Here is a 12,234-nt window from a genome sequence, read left to right on the forward strand (position 1 = left end):
TGTTTAGATGGAAATGTGTCCTAATAGACTCTGAGAAGAAATGAAGACCATGTCTCCACACAGGTCCAGTGGAAAAACCAAGAACAGGAACAAAAAAGAGAAATAAACGAAGGCCGACTGATGGCACCAATGTGCTGATACTAAATATCATCCGCGTGCACAGCGTCCAAACCACACTTTCATGGAGCTGATGTTTGCGCAACACTGTTGTACATAATTAAAAATAATCACATGCCAGTAATAACACTACACACCACACCACACCCCCCCACCATGAAACTAAATCAGTTTGAACCTGTCATAGGCCTTAAATGCAAATACTCATGCTACCTAGAGCTTTTCTACTGGTTCAGATGAGTGTGTTCAATGTCCCGGAGATATGAGCACGAGTGTGTGTGTGTTTGTGTCTGTCTGTGTGCGCGCGTGCGTGCGTGCGTGCGTGCGTGCGGGGGGCTCCTCTCTGGACGAATCTGTTCCGTGTTGCGCGTTCGAGTCCGCCTCTCCGCGCCCCTGCTTCCCATTGACGCACTTTTTAAGCGTCTTCCCCTTCTCCACCTTAAGGCGAGCAGCAGCGGCAGCGACCAATCACCATGCCATTACAGGCTTCAGAGGAAGCTGTTTATGGGACTGCAGCGCTAATTAGGCTCATGAACTAACAAATCTGCCTGCACGAACCCGGCGAGGAAAACGATCACATCCATGGATTAGTCTGGGAGTAGCCGAGCACTTTTTATTTGGGCTTTCTTCACACTGCCGCCTTTTCCCAACTTATTTACTGCGAAGAAACTTTCGTCTTTTCTTGGGTGTGGAGTATTTTTGAAGCGAGAGCGCCGACGACAACTTTACCTTAAACTGGGGAATCTGGACTATCAGACCATGTTTCAACCTACACCCAAGAGGTGTTTCACTATAGAGTCTTTAGTGGCGAAGGATAATCCTGTACCGGCGTCCCGCTCCGAAGAGCCCATCAGGCCAGCGGCTCTCAGCTATGCAAACTCCGGACAGATGAACCCTTTTCTGAACGGCTTTCACTCCGGCGGCAGGGGCGTCTACTCTAACCCGGACTTGGTGTTTGCCGAGGCGGTCTCTCATCCGCCAAACTCCGTCGTCCCGGTGAATCCGGTGGCCCCGCCGCACGCTCTGGCCGCTCACCCGCTTTCATCCTCACACAGTCCGCACCCTCTTTTTGCCAGCCAGCAAAGGGACCCCTCAACTTTCTACCCCTGGTTATTACACAGATATAGGTACTTGGGTCACAGATTTCAAGGTAAGTGATCAAAGTGCTTTGCTTGGTTCACTTTTACGCACGAAACGCGCCGAGCGGCTGACAGATTTCTGTCTCTCCATCAGTACAGAAGGCAGGGTGTAGATGATGATGGCAGAGAGGTTTTTCAAAGCTGGGCATGTCCAATCATTTGACTAAAACAAACATGTCTTTAAAGGCTTATTCTACTAAAAAAGTCCTAGTGGTTATTTTCTGCATTGAGAAGAAAGACAAATAATCTTGAGTAAAGAAATAATTGTTCGCTTCTGTTGCAGCTACTCAGGGTCTGTTCAGGGCTGAAAGACCACTACAAATTTGGACATGACTGTACAGTGTCATTCTGCACCCAGTATATAATATATGATGGATAAAATACGGGCATGCAAACGAAAGAAATGAATATCTCAATTTCTGGAATTGATTCTAAAACGTGTGACAGATTTTAACTATAAAGATGCGATTTAAAATAAAGGACACTAGAAATGTTTATTTTACCAGCATGTTGTTAATTCTAAGGCCGACACGAGTCCAATAAATGGACATGGACATGTTTAAACGAAGTAATTCGTTTGTCAGTTTTTTTTTCTTGACAAAGAGAAACGATCCTATTTTGCATCAATAGATTCGAAATTATTTTCTGATGTCGTTTTTTGTTGCTGATTATTTCAACGTCTTCATGCTGTTGTATTTTACATGAGATTTTGTTTACAACGGCTGCGTTTGAGCTAATTCAATTAGGCCAAGGATTATACCTGTGCTTTGTTTTGTTTATCTCTGTCTTTCGTGCAGTGGCCACACGATGAAGTCTACGATAAAATAAACATTTGTGCGTTTTCGTTGATTTATCTTGTTGCATTCAGTGAGCTCCAGCTTCACCACACACATTATTATCTTTCCATGTTTTCAGTATTGCTCTCACTTCACTGTTGTTTAGTAGCTGTGCGCAGGCCTGCTGCTATTTACGGAAATGTCAATATCTTCTACACCTCTGAAAAGAAAAAGTCATGACGGATCCTCATTTTCTGCTCGTTCCCAGGTAATGAAACGAGTCCGGAGAGTTTCCTATTGCATAACGCGCTGGCCAGAAAGCCCAAAAGAATCCGGACTGCTTTTTCACCTTCGCAACTCCTGCGGCTCGAACACGCATTTGAGAAAAACCATTACGTGGTGGGAGCAGAAAGAAAACAGCTCGCACACAGCCTTAGCCTCACAGAAACTCAGGTAAGACACAAGGAATATTTGCTTTATCATTAAACCTTATGTTTTGTCTTTTTATTTCACTCGGACGCAGCAGCAATGCGCGTATTCTTTTTTTTTTTTTAATTGAATTGCTGTTTCTTGGTGGACTATGTGATGTTTTGGCTACTACAACAGGCCTGGCTGGAGGTCATAGTCATTTTAAGTAGTACCTATAAAAAGTCCTTTCTCACATTGTGGCTGATGCACTAGGCTTTATGTCATATTTGAGTTTTTTTTCTTCAGCGTGGCAGCGTGCGTCATGGAGCCTTTTAAAAAGCAGGACGCTGTGAAATTACATTTTACAACAACATTTTACGCACGGAAATAAAGAAGTCGCATTATCATTTGCAAAACAGCAATTTTAAATAATCAGTTACCAACTTGTTTCTACACACCAGGATCCATAAATGCGTGTTGTCAATCGAGGACAGAGGCTTTCTGTTGGATCAAATCCACTGCCATTGTATAGGCCTAACCTCGTTTTAGGAGGGGTTGAATTACTTTGTTTTGAGGGGAGAATGTTGCCTTTCAAAATGGAGGGCAAATTAACCAGTTAACCATTTTATAGGATAGGCGATACAAAGAGCGAGGCGGGTTCAGTGAATTCCCCCTGCCATATTTAAGATGCTGTTTGAGCCCATCAGCCGCTGTCTTTTGTCCGCTGTCTCCTTTGGACGGCGCAGCCTTTGGAAGAGCTGAAGGGAGAAATGAACCATCACCTACTTCAATTAACCCACTGAAGGCTTATTAAATGCACCTCAGTTGCCATTTAAGAGCTAAGGGGCTGCAGAGTGACAAAACAGGAACAGACAATTTATCGATTTAGATGTTGTTAAGTCCCCACGGCACCGTTTATTAACAAAGCCGAGTCGACTTAGAGGCGTGTGTGAAAATGTATGTTAAATATGGGCCACGGAGGTGATTCCTTCACTTCCTTTACGTGCATATGCTAACAGAAATAGTCATATTATGGAAAAAAAATCTCTTATCACCGTTTTTCCCCAGATCATCAAATGTTTGTGGGTCTATAAATATAGTTCATTTATTCCAGCTCTTCTTTATTTGCATTTTTTATTTTTTAAGTGTATATTGTGGAATTTAATGGATGAAAAACGTTAAAAAAATTATTTTGAAAACAAACCTGAGTGACCTTTTATAGGATTGGAGTTCAAGCTCTGTGTCATCAATTAATATTATATGTTTGAGTAACAATTATAATTTTCAAGGCTTAAATGTATGTTTTTATGCTTTCCCCAGTATAGAACTGATCTTTGTTTATTCTGGCCATTATTTGCTCTCTCATCACCAACTACATGGTGGCAGTTTACGTTTTTATTTCCACTGCACTGTTGCCTGCTTGTTATTTAGCGCTGCACTCCAAACCATGTTTCCTTTTACGCGTGGTTTTACGCACAGGACAAACGCGGTTTATTTAGTGATACTGATCCACTTCTTTTCTTTTCTTGCACCCCCCCCTCACCCCTCTCCCCCTCCCCTCCTCAGGTAAAAGTGTGGTTTCAGAACCGGAGGACGAAGTTCAAGCGACAGAAGTTGGAGGAGGAGGGTTCAGAATCTCAGCAGAAGAAGAAAGGATCGCATCACATAAACCGTTGGAGACTGGCGACTAAACAGGCGAGCCCAGAGGAAATTGATGTCACTTCGGACGATTAAAAAAAAGACAATATGCGTCTGAGTGAAGGAGGACATGGATAAAGGATGCCGTGTAAAGACAATGAGGGGGTAAAAAGCCAATGTTACATTTCAGATCTCCGGAGATCGGCAGCTGAGGGTGAGAGAAACCCGACTGGTGGCACTGCTGTCACCGTGTAGGTCTGTCAGTCTACATGACCCAGGAAAACGTGACTGACAGTGTGTCAGTGCACCTACCTGAACCCTTCCACGCACCAACCACCACCACTACAATCACCCATCTACCACCATCTAATTTTTTTTTCCCAATTCATATTGGACGTTTGCACTTCAGATTTTTTTTTTTAACAAAACGTTTCCACTAAAGATACCAAAACACCAAACTGCTTTTGTAAAACTTGAATTGCATGGTATAGTTTTTTCCTGGTAGTTGTTTTAATTTGACAACTTTTCTCAAACCAAGAAAAAAAAAAGTCGATTTTGTTTTTAATTCTATTTTCAAACTGAGAGATGTCGTGCTTCTTCCTTTTTACAAAGTGTGCAGTCTTTAATTAATGATTCTCGTGTAAAAGTGATTGTGAAAACATATGAAGTAGCGGTGCTGCGTTATAGTGTTTTTTTTTTTAAGAAAAGAGAACAAAAAGTGAATTTGGATTTCTAAAACTATCTTTCTAAAATTGAATCAGACCACAGATAAGGTTCTTAAAGGGAAGGTATCAGGACATTCCTTTAACCTAAAGCTTTACTAATGTGTCGCTGTGGCCCCATGCAGCCTTCTGTCAGGACTCGACCCTCCAGTGAAAGTTGCCACGAAGGACTAAATGCAAGAATTGAGAAAAAACAAACAAACAAACAAAAAAAAAACAAAAAACAAAACAAAACCAAAAAAAAAAAAAAAAAAAAAACTTGAAGCACTGAGCGTATTCCATGTACAGAAATGCTAAAAGTTAATGTTTCTGTTAAACCCTCTTTTACAGAATGTAAATATTTTTTGTGTTTGTGTTAAGTTTGCTACAATTTTAACACAAAGTATACTTCCAAGAAGTATGTAATTGTCAATATTTTGTCAATAAAGTTTTATCAATATGTTGCGCGCAGTAGAACTAAAGGCTCCTGATTCTACAGAGCAGCTGAATTTGGGGCCTCTGACAAAATGAAGCATTTAGGGCGATGATCTTAATCCTTATAATAATTTGGGCTTCAGTGGGAAGTGAGGTTTGCTGCTGCGGCGCTAGAAGCACCGGAGCTGAATTTCAAATGTAATGTGTGGTGCTCAGCTCTGCATTTGTTTCTCAGTCTAATATCACCCGGCGCTCGTTTTATTTTAGAGGGGCTGCAGCGTCTGCTCCGCTCCAGCTACAAAGAGTCTCTACAAGCTTTTGTGAAAGTGCAAATCAGTTTGGGCAATTATCATGCGAGTAATATGAGGGGGAAAGGAGATGCATTGCCCAGTGGTCCACTTTAATCTCTTAATCCACGGATCCAATGGGGGTTGGTTGGACATAATTTAGTACAATCTGACTACCCCTCACGACGCGATAAGGGAAGGTTGCAATGTGCCGCAAAATGGGATCTTTGTTTAAAATCTTGTCTTGTAGGCTCCTTCATGCTGCTGCTCTGCTGCTCTGCACTGAACGGGAACACTACAGGGCTTCTACACGAGCCTGTAGTCTGACCGAAAATATACTATTTACAACAGGAAATGAGTCCCTGTTGACAAACAAACAAACAAACCAACTGAGAAACAATGGACACACGCAGCCCAGTTTTAAATCAGACACATTTATACTGGATTATAACTTTTTTTTTTTCTTGTCTATTCAAAACAAACCCAACTTCAGGGTTTTCTGGTGCAAGGTGCATGTGTTTATTGAATTGATTCACAAACTAAAAAGAGCTGTTTTGTGGTTTGGGTTGGAGGGGATGGAATATAGGGAATTGTTAATCGGCCCATAGATTATAACAATAAAATAAAAATCTTTAGAGAATACCATTAGCTTTGAAAAAAAAAAAAAAAAACTAAAAGCTTTATTACAAACCCAGCTTTGAAATAGAGGGGATTAGAGGACTGAAAGGGTCCCACAATAGTTAGAAGAAAAGGTTTCATGCTAATGAGGTTAATGCCCTTTGTATCTCCGGACTCCACAACTTCATTACTCCTATCTCGGGCAACACCGAGCGGCTCAGAGCTTCACAATCCACTCGAGCTTTTCCCTACTCTGCCTATAAAGAAGGATTTGATAGCAGTCCTGTTCAAACTAGATAATTATATCTTTTCAAGTTGGAATTAAGATAAAGAAAGTGCAGTGGAGGCGGTGAGCCTTGATCCGCCGCAAACAAATTTGGCGCACTGCCCCCCTCCCTCTGTGCGCCTGTATGGACACAGGAGACAGGACAGGCTTCTCATTAGAGCCTGGTACAATTTGATTAATTTCAAATCGCTTGATTTTAAACTGGAATTCTTTCTCCCTCTCTCTCTTATTTTTTTTTCTAAATGTCAGCTGTAGCTCTGTTTAGAAATTCAATTGTTTATCATTTAATTTTAATTTTATTTTATTGAGGACCTGCGAATTCAGTAGTTTAAGTTACAACATTTAAAACTCAAATATCTAAAGTAGCTCAAACAGTAAAGGCTCCGTGGCTAAATGTGCTTCTATTGGAACTGCTAAATTAAACGACTTGTAACCATTCAAATATTAAATCTAAATAAATCAGTGAGATGTAGATGAGCATTTTTGGAAAATTAATTGTTCACATTTCTGTAAAGCAGCCGGCACGTTGGACCTGTCCTAAATGCGCATGTAGGTGGATCACAGAGCTCGTCAAATATTTAGATGAACTTTTGCGTCTTTTCAGGTCTTCTTAGAGCGCGATCAAGCGCAATTTGAGATTAAGGTCACGTTAATATAATTGGTTTGGACAGAATTCAAACGGTGCGCGTGTGTCCTGATGTGAAGTGGACCCTCACGCATCACATCCTCCTCCAGACGCTCGTGCGGTGCGTTAAGGGCCAGCTGTGGGGACCTTCGGTGACCCGCTTATCTAAACTTAAGCTGCTCCGCTCCGTCCATAAATCATCCCAGCTCCTGAAAGGGTTGATTATTCCTTAAATATTCACGACCGAGCCAGTTTGGACATTTGGACCTAAGCCCCGCTGCATTAAACATTTATCCCGCAATGTGAAATGATTATCCGTCATTGAAAAAGAGGAGTCGGTCCTATCAAGTGACCCCACTGACCCAAAACCTCTAATCTGCAATTAGTAGGTATAATTACGTCCGCTGACACCACTAATGTGAACAGTGGCTGAGGGGGGGGATAGGTGGAAGACGGGCTGCGTATTAGTGCTGAAAGTCAATAATTGATCGAGCTAAAATCTCTTAAGTCCGGAGAAGTGGCGCTTTGAAAGGACGGCTTTGGACAGTTTGTCAACATGTCCTCCGTGGACAGGCCTTATGCTGCTAATTCTAAGAGCAAAAGAAATGTCTCGGAGGTGGCACCTGTGGGCCGGCACTGTCACCAGACGACGTCAGGACTAACTTGATCTGTCCTGTTTCACAAATTGCCTCTGAAATTGATCCGTGAAACGAGAGAATGAACCCTACACAATTCCCTTGGCCTTGACATAAGGTGCAGCGATAAATATACAAGACTAATGAGCAATTACCATACAATCACCCTTCAAATAGCTTACATAATAATAAATTAAACATGGAAGCCTCGGATTCGGTTTTATTTTTTTATTATTAATCACGAGGGAGCGCCGTTTGCAGCCATGATGTGCTCTGATGATTCTGTTTTCCAAACGCAGCAATTTCCAATTTGCCATCGGGTACAGTCAGCACTTACTGACTGACTGACTGACTGCTACCCTTTCCACACACATGAACACAACTGCGCAGCTGCAGAACAAAAACCATTTCTTTCCTGCGTTATAATTGAGACTTTATTTCTAATTTGGATTTTAAGTGCATGATTACACCCACACAGCGGTCTTAAATGCAGCATACGTCGACCTGCTGCGTTCAATTACACGTATCGCTCGCGTTAAAGCCTAAACTCCTAACTTAATTGAGTTGGACAAAAGATTCTAGTTAATCCATTGTCCACCATGAACTGAAACCATGTTTTAATGATGGCAGTGATATGTTAAGTTATACCTCTGCACAATTATTTGGCTACTTTCTTGTCCCTTTCCCAATTAGCCAGCTAAGTGTTGCTTTTCTTTCCTTTTTTTATTCTCTGTCACCATTAATGGAGTCAGAGCAGGGTTACAGCTTGTAGACACACACACTAAGAGCCTGGCACCAAAATGTGATTGTTAATAGATGAACGAAGCCAAGAGCCACATTACAAGCTGCTCTGACAGACCCATGCAGAGTTTCACTCAGTATGCTTTGGTGCTCCATTGCCCACATTCACTGATGCCGCCACACACATAACGTATGACCAAGAGATGTCGCAGAATTACAAGTGACAAATGGTCATTTCATGATCAAATATTCATTGATTTGAAAAGGCTAAACTTTTTCCACCGACACAGACGCCGCTTTCTGCTTCTGTCAGGCCTCTTTTAAGCATTGGTCCCATCGTGCCCTGCACAGTCCTCAGACTTCTCCAGCATCTGTCTGAACTCAGCCTGCTCCATGCTGTAGCCACACAGCACAGGCCCAGCTCAGTGTAGGAAGCAGAAAGTTTACTGCCTTTATTAGCTGTTTTTCCTCTTTTTATTTTCCTTGGCTGCAACAGTAAACATCCATTTTCAGTGTGGTAATATTCTTATTACCTACTGAACTCCCATACATTCCTAACATGAATTTGCTTTAATGATGGGGAGAATTAGGAGTGTAATGTGATGCAGTTACATTTGCATGTAAGTGCTTCCCACATCTCCACCGGCTCTGAAGAGAGCAATTGTCGAGCCCCCGTCCTCTAAAGTTCCAAACTCCAAACATTTTATAGGTTGTATCTGCAACCAGCGCTCCCCTCGGCGCACTAATGTGTAACATATGGCAGACTGTACACCTGATAAAATACCTCAGGGGCCCTGCAGTTTGGAAAATCCTCCATTCGCTCCCTAAATAAAACAAACAATAGCCTCACTAAACATATCACATCATGTGCCTGCTGAACTATTTTATGCCTCTTGACCTGCGAGCCCCCTCCCACATCATCAACTGTGATATGAGTCCATCTGCTTGGTCGCCGGTGCCATGACACAAATGAATCCCATGGTTTTTATGTGTTTTACCTGCTGCCGGCTGAATGTGCTGTACTACTGCGACTTGTTGAGCCTGCTCATTGCTCTTGTGTCTGGCTGCTAATCCTTGTGTCCATTTTTTGGGTCATTCCACGTCAGGACATAATCACATCCAATGAAATGAGCTCACATCTAAAATTGGAGTCCTAGTCCGCTTTTCGTGTGCGGCTTCATGCCTGTGAAAGTGCTGCAAATGTGGCTACAATTAGATGTGAAATGTAATATAGCTGCTGGTGTGTGGGTTATAAGGCAGACAGGTGAAATTGTGGGCACCTGTTCTTCTGTCCCTACTCTGCACCCTGTCTGAGCTTCTCTGTGTCTCCCCCTCTTGGTAGCTGTGAGGGAGAAAAATCTGCCTCCAAAAAACATGAAATATCAAGTTTCTGTTGGCTGAGTCTGAAGGTAGTTGAGTGCTCAGTGTCTGGAAAGTGAGGCAGCATAAAATACTAGTGGTGGGCTCTTTGGACAGGGGCTTGTGTGCACTTGGATAGTGGATGGTGCATTGCTTTCCCTTATTCTTTTCCAACATGAGAGTCAAGTGACCCTGTGGCACATATTTAAAATGTAATTTTAGATCTTTGGATTTTTCATTACGTGCTTTAAAATAGATCAGTGTTGAAAAAGTGAAGCACTGAACTAAAGCAAACCCCACATCAATAGGGACTATTTATTTTACAGCCTTGTAAAACCTTGCGATTTTGTTTTTGGAGAGATTGTGATAAGTTAACCACACAATTTTGGCAGAAAACTTGCATTGTTTGAAATTATGCAGTGCAAACCAATCTTCAATCAGATCTTGTTTTAGAAATGATTGACCACAAAGAAGTTTTATATCATTGATTATAAACTACTATGACATCAGCTTGGACTGTTTGCATCCCATATTAGCACTGAACTAGTTTAAAGCAGCACTGACATCTTGCAACAGACAGTTTGTATTTGTATATTTTTCATTTCATAGGAACAGGGAAATGACATGGACCTGCACTCCATAGCACAGCATTTAACAACCTAAGCCACAAAAATTAGTGGAAATGAAGTAACAGAGCATCAATAAGGGGTGCTATTTCAGATTTCCTCGCGCGCACACACACAATAGTAAAACTGATAAATCTGTGTAGTAAGTAGATGATGACTGAGAAAAACAAATAGAAGGAGACACTGTAGAACAAATGTAGCACCTGCGTGCATATGTGAACCTTTGAAAGGAGCTCAAATAACTAAACAAATTTAAAATTTATATTTATAAAGATGACTGCTTTATTTTTTGGAAATTTAAATTTGCTAAGTAAAGATCTACCGTTCTAAATTTTTCCCAGTATAAACTCGAGAATGACAAGTAACACTAATTCACAACAGAGAATGTTCCTAATCTACAAGCAGGGATTTCACGACACTCGTTCAGTGCCTTCATGAATGCTGACCCAACTCTTTACGCCAGCTCTCATTAGCTTTTCAAAACACTGACGCGAAGCCGTGCCAACTCTTGGGTCAGTTCCTCCTCCTCCTCTGTACAACAGTCGCTTGAAGTTGTCTTTTACATGACTAATATTCACAAACAATACTTTCTGTGGGGGCTGTGTGCGTATATTTGTGGGTATAATGGGTATCTCTCAATTCTCTGCCCTTCTTAGTGGAAAAATGCTCTTGGAAGAATTGTCTGCGGGTTTGTTTCAAGAAATTGGATGCCCTGGGTTGTGGCTAAGAACATTCTCATTGTTTGTGCTGCACAAACACCTAAACTAAAGAAGTGGTTTGCCTCATGAGCCCCGAGGACTAAAAGCTGTATCTCCAGCTAAGATGAAGCACAAGTAGGACACACTGATTACGAAGTTGTAAAAAAGTAAGAGAAGGTTTATGTTTGTCACTCCTTTCCACTGGTGGCAGATGTTGAATTCCCTGTAGCAGGAAAGTGCAGCCATGTGTTTAAAATGTGTTACAGGGGATAAATACAGTGCGCTGCTGTGTCTGACATCTAAACACTGACATGTTTAGGCAATGCAGAGAGAGAAGAAAAGGCATTTAGTTACTTGTTCTGAGCATAAACATGAAGTTTCAGTATGGCTACCCGGAGTGTTGGAGCAATGCTTGACAGGCGGTGTAAATGATTGGTAGTAGTAATTCAGGTTGTGACATTTATTATGGGCCAGTGAACACCTTAGCACCTCCACAGAGAAAGTGAACCAAATTATACTTGCTAATCATTCACTCACAATGTTCTTCCTGGACATTGCAAAGCTTAACCATTGAAGGAAAGGGATGCTAACATTGTCTAATGATCTCAAGTGGAATTTCCAGGAGTTGCCTTCTAATTAATAACAAGCATAACTTCTTGTGGAGGGTTTATGTAAGCTTAAGGTGAAATAATTACTTCTCCAGCAGCAGCGGTCTCACTCCTCATACGCCAAGAGACTTTGAAGTTCGACCAGCAACGCTTGGAAACTCTCCAACATCGACGGTTGTGCAGCACTCCATTATGCATTAGCAGCAACTGAGAAGTGCTCTGTGCTTCACCTGACACTAACTAGTGGCCACGCTCACTGGTTAAAATGCCTTCTACCATATAATTGCATGCGGTGCGAACATATGAACTCCAAATTCATGTAACTCACAGAGATAAGTGGCAGGTGACTTTGAAGCCATGTGATGTGTGATTTGCACTAGTGTGCATCACTTTCTCAGATTAATGATGCTGGACTATAAAACAGCAGCCAGAAGGAACAGGTGCAAAGCTGAGTGTAGGATATATAAATGAGGTAATAGCAATATATGTCTTTTCAAGTCCAATTACTGCAAAAGCCAAAGCCAGGGCACATGGTCT

At 41.8% G+C, this 12,234-nt stretch overlaps 1 protein-coding gene across 1 annotated transcript; it reads left to right on the forward strand.

Moving 5' to 3' along the window:
* The first annotated feature begins 561 nt into the window (after nt 1-561).
* Nucleotides 562-5,289, forward strand: emx2 (empty spiracles homeobox 2). Its single transcript, XM_026353930.1, has 3 exons — nt 562-1,267; nt 2,301-2,485; nt 4,007-5,289. Exons 1-3 carry the CDS (start codon nt 877-879, stop codon nt 4,172-4,174), a joined length of 744 nt encoding a protein of 247 aa, XP_026209715.1. The 5' UTR covers nt 562-876; the 3' UTR covers nt 4,175-5,289.
* The last annotated feature ends 6,945 nt before the right edge of the window (nt 5,290-12,234 follow it).

This window comes from Anabas testudineus, chromosome 15, assembly GCF_900324465.2.
Source record: "Anabas testudineus chromosome 15, fAnaTes1.2, whole genome shotgun sequence".
Lineage (NCBI taxonomy): Eukaryota > Metazoa > Chordata > Actinopteri > Anabantiformes > Anabantidae > Anabas > Anabas testudineus.